Genomic DNA, 14,972 nt, shown 5'->3' with positions numbered 1-14,972 from the left:
TGAATTTATTTCTGTTGGACAGCGATGTAAAGAAAGGTCCAATATAGACTCATAATCAATTTCATCAGCTAATTAATCAAGTTAATCCCACAGTCATGTAATTTCCACTATCACCGCAGGAGAGAAGCTTTCTTTCAAATGTATTTAGTCTGTTACCCAGCTTTAGGTTTGTTAACACCTATCAGAGACAAATCTCTATGTTATATAGGAATACATAGCTTTCAGAGCTCTTGGTGGGTGCCGTTATTTTTAATAGAATAGTTGAATGCCCAAGATGCTGTGGATGTGCTCCATTACCCCAGTTATCAATAGCCTGCTTCTGGAGAAACATGATCTCAGATCAGGCATCTATACAGTATGCAGGGCAGAGCCTTGCTTTTTATACAGAAGAAGAGCCGTCATGCAGGACAAGGGAGGTGGTCGCAGTCCGTATTGGCACTTCATACCGTCCTGGACTACTCAGCCATGTGTCCACATGGCTCTTGAGGAATCTCATCCATGTTTATTATGACTCTGGCTCCCCGCCAGTAATGACAAGTCAGGTTAAAGGGGTGTTGACACGCACCTCTGAGAACCTAATTCCTTACAAAGTCTATCCCATCTAATGAGAAGCCGCGTTCCTCCGAGGGCCTGTGAAATTGAAGGCATGATTATGAATTTATATGAGTATTTAGGAGCATGCAATTTCAGCAGCTGGAATGCCATTGTTGCTGGTGCATAATTGATATATTAAGCCCCGCTGCTGGTTGTGTGGGGAAAAAGAAGGGGGTCGAAGTGGGCATTGCCATAGCATTGGGGGCCCAGCTTAACCAACCAGAGATTGGAAGGGAAAAAGCATACTTTAAGCCATCCCAGGGGCATAAACCTTAGGTAATATCCTTTAGGACCAAACATTACTGTGTAAGCAATCTGAATATTACTCCATTTTAAATCTACAGGTTGCTAGGGTGCATTTGTGGTGAAGGCATTCCTGCCCTCCTTGTTAGAACTTCTCTCTCATGCCTCTAAATGCATGGTGTCTCGCCACCTGTATTAATGTGTTTGTTTCCTATGTCTGTGAATTGCTACTCCTGTGAAATCTCCCCCTGAAACTACAAAAAGTCAGAGTGATATGATGCATTCCTGGTTGCAGGCATTATTTTTCTCAGATTTATTTACGTATACATTGCCGTCTATTGCTAAAGCATAAGCTTTATGACTGATATGAAAATAAAAACTAATTTAAATCATAGTATTTTTTCTCTGTACCTTCTTACAGTGTTGTCACACTTGCTACCCTTTCGCTGTCCAGATAGAGGGGGGAATAATGAGCTTCATTTATTCTCCAGGCCCCCTGTTTCACAACAGAAAAACATCGGCCAATCGCTCGATCTCCTAAATCGTCGCCCTGCCTTGCCGCGAGCCCTGGGCACCACGGCGCTGAGAGCCTCGTTTAACCCGCAGAGCGATTGCTTTTTATTAGCAGATGAAAGCTGTTCGTGCAGGCAGTGGGTCAGAGTTGAAAGCGACGCGGGGATGCGGAGGTAAAATCAATAAACCTGTCGTAACGCACAAATAAGATAGCAGGGAAAAGCTGCGGGAGGAACGGTGCTCGTCCTTCACAGGGAGGGGGCCCTATCTGGAAGTCTGGTATTGCTACAGCAGTTGCCCCTTTGATGTGCAGATGTCTTCATCTCTGTATAATGTTAATCAAAAAGAGGAACGTGAGCACTGTAATCATGATGGCAAGAAAGTAAGAAAAAGTAAGGAGGAAGAAAGGTCCTATTGCTTTTGTCATTCAGCAGTAAGGAATAATCGTTCTTCTAGCTGTTTGTTTCTCTTGTATGTACATAAAAGTGTTACTTTCATGGAATATGCAAGAAGGTTGATACCAGAAATGATGATCCTCTAGTTAGTGTACACATTTAAACGATTTTGTTCAAAGCTGCTAAGGTTGGCTACATTATTTTGTGGTTTTTCTGGGGAGATTGGACGCACTTATCCCTACTGCATTTTGAAAGTGACTCTTGACCCCGTGTTGTCACAGAGGATAATGACAAACAACTGAGGTTCACCTCTGTAGCTGATTTGCTCTTGACTGGCTCCACCCCTCCTCCCCCTCTTGGCTTCGGTGACCTGACCCCAGAGGTCTCAGAGAAGCTCAGAATAACGATGTGTCAAGGCCTCCCATCCTAACTGGAGCACACATCAGCCTGCACCCCTCTGCCAGGGCTTTGAGCCGGGCTGCCTGTTGGGCCTGAAGCTGGAGCCGCTGTCACCTCTCTGAGTTGTTTAGATTTAAATGCATTCCCCAGCAGCGGCAAAAGCTTTGTACGCTGCCTGCCATCCTGACAGGGCTGACACACTGAGATCTCAGGGGAACAGTGTTTTTTTTTTATTTTTTTTGCGAGGAAATAAAATCAGTGACAGTCACTTTAAAGAAAAGACAATGGGTGGAGGAAAACAGTGCAATAATTTGGTATTCCCAAACCTCCTCGGGAGGTTGCTGCCTGACAGCAGCTGGCTAGAGTGAAAAGTAGGACATTTGAAGGCCTCCTAGCCATTCGGAATCTGGGAGAAGATGGTTTGTTTAATGGTGTGCAAAATCTGTCATGGCTAAAACCTAGAAAGGTGCACCACTTTCCCATAATGTAGTCAGGTATAGGACACCAATGTTATAAAGCCATAGTCAAGTGCAGAGAATGGGAGCCATAGGCATGTGAAACCCTGTGGAACACTATTAAGATACATAGAAGCAGGATTCATAAAAGCGAAACGTCATGTCAGGAAAAACAAGAACAACAGTGTAACAAACACACCATTTCAGAAATGCCATGCATACAAGACATGAAACAATATTTCTGGTAGTTCCAACAACACCTGCTTGCTGTGTATTTGACATCCAATTATTGTAGAAGCGAGAAGACAAAAAAGTTGCTGCGCGGTAAAAATAAAAACCGTATGTTGAAAAATAGCCTGTTCTGCCTTGTCTTGGTGAGAGGGGAAGAAGAAGCCTGGATTTCTGGTTGATTTGTTCCAAGATGAGTTACACTGGGCCATGAAATTTCAGTTTGGAGTGGAAGGCATCTTTGGCATGAAGTGTAGGGGTACTGTCATTCCTCGAGGCTGTCGCTCATCTGTATATTGTCAGTATATGGAGCAAAACAAAAGAAAAAGGAAAGGGGCGGTGGAGGCATGTCGAGCAGTACTTTTTGGGCTTTACTGTGGACCATTGATCGTAATGGATCAGAGGGAACATTGATCATGTTACTTTGACATTCCCCCCGAAGAGTTATTATGACAGCATTAAGGAGTCTTTGAAGGACATGTTGTAAGGTAATTAGGAGGAAATGCTACGGGAGATATTCAACAATTGGATTTTATGGTAGGGACTGTTTTTTTCTTTAGATGTTAATGTAGTATCGCCATTTGGTTGGAATTTGTGAACATTGCTTTAGAGAGTGAGCCTCATGTTAATTAACCAGTGTTAGTGTTCAAAATATTTTTCAAGAACATTCCGGTGGGCCAAGACAGAGCAAAAGCAGAAACATGTCTAATATTTATGACTCATGCTTTGAATTCTTTTCATTTGGCATGTTTAATTTGTCCTCCAAGTCATTTGAAGTGTTGCCTTTATGCCTTTCTTATCTCTGATCAAATGGCCATCTTGTTCTTCTTGTAGCACTGCAATTAATGCACCCTGCATCGCTAGGTGCGGTATGGCAGCTCCACTGCATGTTTAGTGAGTACACCAAATATCTGGGTTGGTACATCCCTGTTCACTTCTCATTAAGGGCTAATAACTTCATGTGAGAAAGCACTGCCTTAAACTATATCCCTGTGCAGTGCCACCAATAGGTACTGCCATCCTGTACCACTTTTCCTCCAGTATGAGTGTAGTCTGCTGGGCACAATGCATGGCACATTCTACCACTTTTCAACACTCCCCAGTGGGAGTGTTCAGTCTGTTCAGTATTCAGTATCCATGACCCAAAAAGACCCTGGTGACTTCTGGGGTGAGATGCCTGAAGCCAGTTAGCGTGACCATGTGAGACACCTTTTAACCCTCTCATACGTATGGTCACACCCGTGTGATTAGCCCTTTTGCGTGTACGGTCAAACCTGTGTGACAAGAAGACTGGATTGGAAAAATTCTGGCTAATGTTAGCTTTGAGGAAACAGTGATTTAACGTTACAAAGTATAGCAAATATGGCAGTGAAAACTATGGGAAGGTTAATAATGCTATTGAAAGCATAACGAACCAAATAATATAACACATATGCTACATCGCATAAAATGAGTCACGCTGGGGGGCAGTTGGAAATTATGTACCAAAGGGTTAAACAAGGTACACTTTTATCAGTGATAAAGGGGTCATTGGTCGTTCTTGGTTGTTGACATTTTACAGGACACCTGTCATTTATTTTTTTCCATTTGTTTTGCTGAGCAACACCGGTAGGGCTTTGTGACAGCCTCTCTGTTTTCGCTGCAACATCCATCCATCACAGTGCACAGAGATGCACATGGGGGAAAGATGAATGGGCCTAATTAGGTCTGAAACTGGCGTAATGCGGTTTGATATAAATTGCAGACAAATGGTTTGGTGAGAAAAGGATAACCTGAAGCCTGTTCCCTTAGTGTCTAACTTTTGGCAAGGGGTCTGCTTCTTAAATAGTGTAGTTGTATAACCTGGTTTAGGAGGCATATTAGAGTCTCAAGACACTTAAGATTGGCATCTCTTAACAAGGTTTATGAACCCATTGTTTGAACCCATTTCTACCACAATTTTGAGCCATTGTTCAGTGCTTAGTTGAACATCATCCCTTCAGAAATACTCTAGAATTAAAACCTTTAAGCTATTTTCATTGAAATGACATTCCAGTTACAGGTACTGGTACAGGGCTTCCCAAGGCCTCATTCCAATCAAGGTTGTAGTAGCTCTGACGCGAGAGAAGAAAGGGCATTAATTCGAAGCATTGTTACATGGCTAACCCGTGTCACATATCTCCATTTGCATTCCAGGGCAAAGAAGAGGAGCAAGCCCCTCAACCTGAAGATCCACAGCAGCGTGGGAAGCTGCGAGAACCTGCCATCCCAGCGCTCCCCCCTCCACTGTGAGCGCTCGCTGCGCTCCTTCTTCTTCCCCACATTCCTCCCTTCCACGCCGCCCGTCCACCCCGACGCCACTTTCTCTGCAAGTAAGTCCCTTAGTCTAACAAAACACAGCCTGCAAAGAGCCGATTTTAGACAAAAATGGTTACAAACTCACAATGGCCCACAGTTCAGTTCAGGACAACAAGCCAGCTCTGCTGCTGCAGTATTTTTGCAATTGGCACTTTTTCATAATCTAATTTTTCATCAAATCTGTGCTCTTTTTTAGGGTGACTGGTCAAATGTTTGTCACAGGGAATGAAAATGGGTCTTAATAATGGTCCAGAGGCTGTTAGGTCCAAGACCCCTGACAGAAATGAATCTTTTTTTATGTGCTGTTTGTATTTACCGTTGGCAGCCAAGCAGGCCTCATACATGCGGCAACACAATGAGCATAATGGCGACATTCCTCTCACTCCCCTCAGGCTCACTTTGAAAGCGGACCTGCGGAGCATGAGTAAACTCTAAACGTTCCACGTTCCCGGCGACGGTCGTGGTGGCGTGCGGCCGCATACAGCTTGCTGGACCGCCGTTGTCATATTACCGCGGCACCTGAAACGATAAACGTCGAGCTCTCGCAGAGTGAGAGGCAGACGGTGTGAGCAGACTTCGAATGACAGAGACGCCGTCAAAAATGGGGATAAAATATGGCCGCAGATGGGAGTTTTGAATGGCTCAGGGCCCTGAGTAATAGGCTCTAATTCACTCCCTGGCTTTTATCTTGCTATCTGGATTCATGTGGTGACTTCTTGTGTGAGACGCGTGGCCCCCTAGTACACATTCAGTGGCCAGGAAGCGCCTGCTGCAATAAATCTTTCACTACACCAGGAGCAGAGTGACATGGCAGTGTACGCTCGTGTGCATGTGTGTTTGTGTAGCACTTGTGCTGGGATGAAAATAACATTCCCGATACAATGCAGTCTGAGTCATTGCAGGTCTTACTAAGTATACAAGCCACTACGGTGGAATGGGTCAAATTGCTCTACGTGGAGAGTATTACGTTAATCTCTGTTGAGAGTGTGTGTGTGTTAACGTGTGTATGTGCATGGGTGTATTTGTTATTGTATGTGTGTATGTTTGTGTGTTTTTGAGCACGGGTTCATGATATGTCTTGATTAATTAAGACATTATGCGCATTATGTGCTGCCAAATCGAATCATAGGTAATACAGTATTTGACTTCCTGTTCTGCACTGAGAATTACTTGGAACAGCAGTGGAGTCTGACTGTTGAAAGTGGCATGTTCACTTGTACAGAGTGGAGCGTTGTGAGATCATTTAGATTTCAGTATCTGGGAAGCAGAATTCCTTCAGAGCTGAGCAGATGAAGTCACCACATTGGTTTTCCCGGACCCAAAGACAACAATGATTAATATGAATTCCTGTTGAGGCAGGCGTCCAGGAGCAGCAGAATAATTTCATTCGATTGTGTAGCATCCGTAATGGCATTAACAAAGCTGCAGGAGTTCTCTCTTGGGCCACAATGAGAGACACAGCAGCATTTAGTAGCCTTGTTTGTCTCATCAAATCTTGTAATTTGTCTGCGTTCGGTCCGCTCATGGAAGGCATCAACACCCTTAATCCACTAAGCCTTCTGGCACAATGAACCGTTTGCAGTGCCTGCTTCAAAAAGACAGGTCTCTACTGTATGACCTATGCAGCAGCAGCCAGAAGTTGCCTATTTAACATGCAGCAGAGTCGTGGCCTTGTCATTGTCTTCACAAACAATCTCAGTTTTAGAATAAATAGGAGTAAATGTGAAATAATTTGATTGTCTCATGCATGCCTTTTCTTTCTGTTGTGTTTTCTAATTGTCTGTAAATTTTATGTATATTTTGTCCCTTGATTACTCACAGTGGTTGTAGCCTGCCCTGATTACAAAGTGTTTATTAGAATTTTTACCTGATATAAACATGCACATTTAATAATTTTTAATTCCCTGCAATTATTTGTGATAGTAGCATTAGCGGTCCTTTTTGGGGGGCATGAGAGAAAATTGAGGTCTTTTTTGCTTGGTTTTGTGTGAGTGCCCAGTTGGTGGTCAGCACTAGTGGAAAGAAGGGTATCTGGGCAACAGTTGGAGTTCAGTGTGTTGGTGAGATTGTTTTGTGCCACAGGGAACAGATTCCTGTTTGCGATGATAGCGATGCGGCCACTTGGAGGTCTGTCCACCGCCTGGGGAGAGACCTGCTGTGCCTGGCTCCCGGTTGCCAGGTGAACGCTCTAGTCAGGTTCTTGCTTCCAGTCCTACCCAGAAGACTCCAGTCTCCCTGTTTTCATTCTCATCGAGGCTCTGCTACAGACAAAGGGCCAAAGATCCTGTTCTTTACCGTGAACTCTCTTATTATGATTTGCTCACCGAATGATGCGCTTGTAGATCTGAAGGGCTATCGCAGAGGCACTGAATTGGTGGCTACTTCAAAACCACAAGGTAGTGTTCGGACAGAGCCAAGATTTCTGGACTCTGAGCCTATATGGTGACGTCACTCAAGCAGGCTGTGAATCATGGTTCAGGTGGTACAATCTGAGAGGCAAACAATCTCTCACAGATGTGTGTGGCATACAACACTTCCTGTCCTAGAGAACATAAGCACTTTTTGTTTTTTCAAACAATAAGTGCATAAGGGCATGAGTGGAGAAGAAAACACGGCCATTTGCTGTGAATATTCATAAAATGAAGTTCCATTTGGGTGGTTAAAATATGGTTGTAATATCATGTAGGATTTACTGGCATGTGATTACAGAATGGACAAAGTATATACTCTCCTGACACAAATGGGTGTCTTTTCAGACCATTTTTACTTCCAGCATATCTGAGGATTTGGGTTGTTACAGAACACTTGTTAAAGGTATTGATTACTCTCTCAATGTTCTAAAGAATATCTGCAGGCTTTTGAAATCAGCCTGTTATGAAAAACAGACAACTGCCTTTTCTACCACAGTCATTGAGGACTTACCTTTACAATTGTAAACTGGCAAAACTGTTTCCTTATTTGTTTGCACAGAATAACATTTACATCCTTAGAACATCCTTAGCAAGGCATCAGATCACAAACTACATCAGTGTGTGCCAACTCTCTTTAATCATTTTGAGGATATTGGAGTAGAGAATCTTGTGAACTCTTCAAAGCATTAAGTTGATAAAGAGTAGGCTATGCAAATTTGTAGCTACAGGAGGCATATTAAGGGAGAAGAATAAAAGAGAAAAAATGTTGATGCAGTTAGGAATGGTTATTAGCCAGTTGTGTAAGAATTGTTTATGATAATTGGTGACTTTTTGTATGATTGAAAATCATCTGTAGTTATTTTGCATTAAATCTATTGTTGATTGTCAATCAAAATAAAATGTAGCTTAAAAAGAGATACTCCAGTGTTGCCACAGCCAGATAGTGAATATGCCTTGCATATCTATGTATATTATCTACATTTTACAGTTATGTTTTATTATAATTGTATGTAACGTAATGATCTAAGAATTGCACATTTCAATTTATTCACTGCTTATGAGGAGAAAGATGAAAAATGTATTAGCAGCTTAAAAATGTTAAGGTGTTCAATTACTTGTCCATGATGACATAACAGTATTCTATAAAATTGCTTGTGCTGCTTCACAAAGGTTTAAAAGAGTGAATGGTTGTCATAGAAACAGCACATGCAATAGGGCTCCATCTAAAATCAGCAAAGAAGTTCTCTCAAAATCAACAAAAACAGTTTTGTTTAACTTTAACCCTTTCATTTTCTTCAGCAGTCGGGCACGCTTTTAGGTTGATCCATATGTGGTCATGCATTTGTTATAGGTGAACTCCGCTGGTAGTAGCTGGAACTGTGTTTTCATAATGATCTGCATGCTTATTAATTCTTTGATGGCCCCAGCACCCCTTTGTGAGTCTGCTTGTGATCATTTCTGTGTCAGACTTGAGGCATAATGCATACCCTCAATGGGAACAAAATAAGACCCATTTCCAAGAAATGGTGCTGTGCACTGACAATTTCTCACTTTATTTCATGGCGTGATGTTGAAGCGAGTGTTCGGCTCTTCTGGGAGTGGGCTCTTTGCTGAAATGGCTACCGCAGGGCTCCAGATTCCTGCTTTCTGTCTCTCTGCCTGATTGTGGCTAGTCCCTTTAATGATGGAAGGCAGTCATTATAATGGGAAGGAAGTTGTGATTCCCTCGTGAATACAGGGGGGGCAATCAGAATGGATTGCAAGCGGTTCTCTGGCGCCCGTGGGCTGTCCTGTCCATTTAGCTCCGTTTACATCCATGCATTGCATGTGTCCCGATTTCTGTGGGCTGCTAGTCCAAAGGGTCACGCAAGCCAGACTGCCTGTGGGTGACATGCGTTCAGAGACACTTTCAATGACATGTGAAATGCTTTCATTTCACATGTCATTACTGCACAGTATTTGTTTTGACATATGTGCTCTTCAAGCTATCATGGAAATCGGGCGCATGGTCACGACGTCACACAAAATATTTTTAAGTTATCCACTGGCAGTGAGTGCCTCCCCATATTTTACAAAATCTGCCAGGTGTCATTTGTGGGCTCTGTTGTCCCAAGTACCCTCATGTGCTGGAGGCCTTGTCTTTTGTTTTGAGAACCACTGAAGTGATTTGAGCTTGGCTGATGCTCAGTTGCCTCTTGTGCGTTCTCTGAGCTGGCTTAGGATCCTCATGTGATCTGAAAGTTTTGTGGGAGAGGCAATTTGGAATGATTCGGAGTGCTGGAAGCTCACTCCTAGGTAACGCCTTCCTTAAGCCTCTCTGGATATTGTCCCACATGTCTCTGGACTGCATTGTGACGGCGTATCTCTGGACTGTGTGTTGCCTTTCCCAAAATGCACTGCAGAAAAAAAAATGCTACAGTCCATGACCACCTTCGGCGTGGAGGAGGAAGGGGGAAGAAAAGGCAGCTGGGCCATTTTGTTGGCTGACGTGATTCATCCTCTTGAAAGAGGCAGTATCAAGAAGCCGGCATCCCAGCGGAACACGCTCCCCGATCGGGCTGCGTGGGCATTGCCGTAGTAACCGTTTTGATATTCAGGAAGGGTGGGCACTCTTCCCGGCAGCCATGGATGCGGACGCAGGGACCGCAGCATCAGCTTGCCCAGAGCAGTGTGGAGCCTCTCATCTTCAATCCACTGAGTTTGTCCCTCAAGGACGGGGCGGGGGGGCGGGGGGTGGTTATACTCTGAAGGTCCCCTCTGCTTTCATATTGAAATTGGAACCTCTGCACCAATGAAGGCCTCCTGCAAAGCCTGCCATAGCTCATCAGGGACGAACACAGATGTAAAGACATTCTTGTGGAGTCCCCAGGCTGCTTGAGGAATCTAAAGGAAAACTGACACCATATCATATTGTCACGATTTCATGGAGCAACCCAAAAAAGAGGGAAATTACCATCTGCATGAGTGTGTCTTGAAAATGTGAAAATCCCCTCCTTGTATGAAGGGAGCCGGGATAGATATAGTCTTCATTCTCATGTGTGGGTGGATGGCATGCAGTGGATTGAGCAGTGCGCTCGTGCTCTTGTATGAACTTGATAAGCCAGAGCCTGGGGGGTTCAGTGAAGATATATGTTGTACTGTACGAAGTGATAAAAAATGCCATTGCCATGTCTGGCTTTGTAAGTATATCTCCAGGAATGACAGGGGGGGAAGAACTGTATTCTTTCTGCAATGTGGAAATAACGGTATGTAATGAAATAGAAAGGAACATCTCTCAGCTCTCAGACCAGCTGCAAACTCAGAATTGGCAACAAAGTATAGGCATACATCCCATCAGACCATGTGCACGTGTGATGTTAGCTGCATTCTGTGTGTCAACACCGTAGCGCTTCCTCAAGTTTTGCTCCAGTGCTAACTCTGCTAATTTGAAAATGTTAGCAGCAGTTCCATCTTGGTCTCCATGCAGCATTTCGTCATTTGGTGTAATACAAGGAGGGGTTTACTTTGGCTCCACCGATACACTGAGCTGAGAGAGCAGTGCTGCTGCCTTTCAGAGAACCGGCTTGTGGTTTCATACAGTTTGCATCTATGCTACACTCTCTACCTGTGAGGACACGATAACACATAGGATAAGCATAAAAAGTGCACACTGACCACCCTGCCACCTTCAAAGCATTTGATAATGGAATTACTGAAGGGTCTCTGTTGAGAGGGTGAGGAAAAGGATTTTCAAAGTACGTGTGTGGTAGTGTCAATCCCAAGCGCTAAGCCGTTGTCACAGAGGAGTCAAGTGGTTCATGGTGATAGCGGCTGAGTTTGCTAAATTTCGTAGGGTTGGGGGCAGGGCATGTCACGGAGGTCAGTGCTCCTCGATGTTTTACCACACTGGCAAGAAGAACCCTAATTGAAGCAGCAGGGGCTGTTTTTCTCGAGATGGCTGTTTTTCTCGAGATGAATGCCCTTTCGAAGCTAACCAGGCAGCAGATCCTAAATCCAATTAATGCCTGACGAGGTCCATTTGAGATTTTATTAGGTTACTTGCATTTGAGCGATGACTCCAGAATTCTGATTGCATTAATTTTTGATAATTAGCCTGTATTCAAGAACAGGAAAGTTGAATTCCTTTAAGAAAGGGGGTGAAATGGGATTATGACCACAATGAGCCTGTAGTGTTTTTCTGTGTCCTGTTATCCTTTTGGCAGCAACGCCATGTGATTATATATCTGTCGTGACACTGGCTCAAGATTGCTAATAGGGAGAGAGAAGGCAGCTGAGATATTTCTGGGCTGCAGTACAAATTTGTGCCGAATTGACACACACCACTTCATCCTTATCAGTTTCAATGGACCTCATTTAATTCTTCTTTTGCTTCACTAATCTCTACAGAGGTTGTAGAAATTTTTGATTTTGTTTATTTTTTAACCGGAATTCTGTTGTATTTCAAAATCCAGAAAATATGGTTGATTTGAGGTATAAATCAAATCGATTGTTTTGCATTCAGCCTGCATAAAGCTAATTATCATTGATTTGATAAAGGCCATTGCAGCATTTTAGGTGACGTGCAGTCGTTATGAAAGATATTTTCAAGCTAAAATGTGTTGGCTTTGGCTCTGTTTGTTCTACCTGCTGGATATAGCTCTGAGGGAAGTCCCATGACTAATGATGCTTGTCATCTCATTTGTTTTTGTCTGTTGTCCCATTGTTCTCTGCAGACACACTCTCAGTGCCTCGTTGGTCTCCTCAGATTCCCCGCCGAGATCTGGGAAATTCAATAAAACACAGGTAACATGCCGAGGGAAAGTGGGGTTGGGGGGGGGGGGGGTGGGATGGGTCCTCTCCCATGATAAAATGTCAGGCCAATTAAATGGCCTGCTTATGCAACTGATCTGCACTCTTACTTGCTTATTACCCGTTTGGAACCCCGAAGATTCGAAATGCCAGTGACCTCAAAGTAATGCGCTACGTGTCAGCAAAAGGAGGAGAACCTGTCCGATTCTCGGTCTTGAGGTGCTGAATGTGGGAGCTGTATCAGTGAGCATCCACACAGCAGAAAAAAAGCTCTCGCACATGTAGCAAAGTTCAGCACTGACCGTACTCATGCATTTACTTGTGGTCCCCTCTGAGGGGGTGATTTGCCAGTCTGTTTTTACTCCATGATACAACATATGGTAAAATATAACTGATGTGAGGAGTAATATCAGAGCGCTCACTTTGTTGTCTTTGTCTACAAGGACGCATTATTTCCTCCAAGTGTTCATTTTGTTTGGCTGTATACATACTGGACTGTTTTGCACAGAGAGGCTAACCGTTTTTTAACAATGATGGGAAAGGTCCAGGTCCATCGTCTTGTGCTGAAAATAAACAGACCAGTAAAATGAAAACCATAAAGAAGCCTGAAAACAAGCTCTGCTTCACTTTAATGTTTGTCATGTATGCTGCTCAAACGTCATTTCCCTGTAAGAGAGGACTATATTAAATTGTGTTATAGCTGGGATGAGGTGAAATGGCGGATCTAATGAAGATATTTGGATTCTGTCAAGCAGCATTAGTCATATTCCATTACCTGCCGGCCTCCACTCATATCTTGGTGAGGAATTGCAAATAAATCTATGGTCATCCACAGGCTGTCAGTAGCTGTGCAAGAAAACTACTGAAATGTATTTATCGTTAAGCACTTGGTAAATTTCCCTGCAAGTGAGTGGTAGGAGAGTCCATGGCTCTATACCTCCATCTTTTGGCCCAATGGCAATGCGCAAATGTCCCCTTTGAATGATTACAGTCTTTCTGCATTGATGTAGCCATGTGGCCTTTGTCCTACTTCATCTTTGTTGAGAGCTGAAACACAACTGAGCATTCAGGACGAATTGAAAGCCAGCAGGCCAGAATTGAATTACTGCCTATGGGAGATTGCAGACAAAAATACCTAGACGGACAGGGTGAACAGATATCTATCTTCTGTTAACAAGGCTATTTTGTGAATACGATCTTATAGTGTATGCTTTTCATTTACAAATGGGTATTATTGTCAGAGGGCAAAACCAATTTAAAGTCTTCTCAATAAAGTGATCCAAACATGTCTTTTCACATATTACCTGCATTACATAAATGCTGTAGGCTTTGTATAGCTGGACTGGACAGGTCTGAGGTTTGCCTTTGCTAAATTTTCCTCTTTGTCTTTTGCAGATTTTCCACCAAGTACTGGATGTCTCAGACATGCATAGTATGCGGAAAAGGAATGTTGTTTGGACTGAAATGTAAAAACTGCAAGTACGTCTTCACATCCACATTCCCACTGAAAAATGTTCTGATGCCCTCAGCGCCAGCGATAATACCTTTGAATACCATTGTTGTCTTGCACTAGCAGCGCAGTGAGATTTTCCTCAGAGGGGAAAGCTGGGGGAGGTGAAACTGACAAACCCATTCATTAGTTCATAATGATCAAAACCTTCAACACTGTAGCCATTCAAAGTGTATAGAGCCATAGAGAGATTCAAAGTTAAATCAATTTTTTGAGGATCATTGGAGAGAAAGCCATATATACAGTGTCAAATTTACTGTTTCTGTCATTTCTGCCATCTGTAAAGGAGTAGATGAGGGCTATATGTGCTGAAACCGTGTGCCATTAATATGTCCTGCTTTATGCTTAGGGATAAAGTCAGAGTTATGCATGTATTCTTTGAATTTCCATGGTTCCTTTTCCACTGAATTTTCATGAGGGATTTTTTTAAACATTAATTACTCGTTCTATTATGACAAAAGAGTATTTGTCATAATAAGTGCGTATGAAAAATCACAAATTAATGGTAATTGTCTATATAATTTAAAACAGATTATTAGAATAAATGGCTCAATTACTGCCAGTTAAACCAAATGCCCTGAGACATTTTGACATGAAGACAATAAATTTGATATGCACCGTGCTCAACCTGTGCTCAACAAGGTATTTCAGGATGAATGCCTTTGCCGGTATTTCACTTCCGTTGCTTTGGTTTAGAGTGTAGAATGACCATTTGGGGTGGTTAAGACAGCCATATAAAAAGTTTTTTTGTATTTTCATGACATTAAATCTTGAATGACATGTCCATTTTTTAAAATAGAAAAAGAAGTTTAAAATCAGGATTGCATAGCCACTGTACATGATAGGGTTACTTAAATTATGTTTGATATTATTAACCAAAGATTCGTCCTGATTTTAACTCTACATTAAAAAATACATATCTAGTGTATTTTGCATACCTTTACCATACATTTTTAGTCCTGGGTCTATGAAATGTCTGATTGACATTTTGGGGAGATTTTAACATCTTTCTCCAATTACTGTACATGCATGTTTGTATTGTTGGATGTACAGTTCTGAGTATCCAAATTATACCTCTCGTCATGTAGCAATCGGAAAG

General features: G+C 42.8%; 1 protein-coding gene across 3 annotated transcripts in view; it reads left to right on the top strand.

The window, feature by feature from the left end:
* Positions 1-14,972, top strand: part of ksr2 (kinase suppressor of ras 2) — a 96,227-nt gene that overhangs the window by 38,827 nt on the left and 42,428 nt on the right. For all 3 annotated transcript variants that reach the window (XM_036525972.1, XM_036525973.1, XM_036525971.1), the window contains 3 exons: positions 5,003-5,178; positions 12,288-12,357; positions 13,759-13,842. In XM_036525972.1, the coding sequence (XP_036381865.1) occupies positions 5,003-5,178; positions 12,288-12,357; positions 13,759-13,842 (330 nt within the window). The remainder of the gene's footprint in view (positions 1-5,002; positions 5,179-12,287; positions 12,358-13,758; positions 13,843-14,972) is intronic.

This window comes from Megalops cyprinoides, chromosome 4 (assembly GCF_013368585.1).
Source record: "Megalops cyprinoides isolate fMegCyp1 chromosome 4, fMegCyp1.pri, whole genome shotgun sequence".
NCBI lineage: Eukaryota > Metazoa > Chordata > Actinopteri > Elopiformes > Megalopidae > Megalops > Megalops cyprinoides.
The sequence above is the reverse complement of the archived record's forward strand: the minus strand, read 5'-3'. Positions and strand labels throughout refer to the sequence as shown.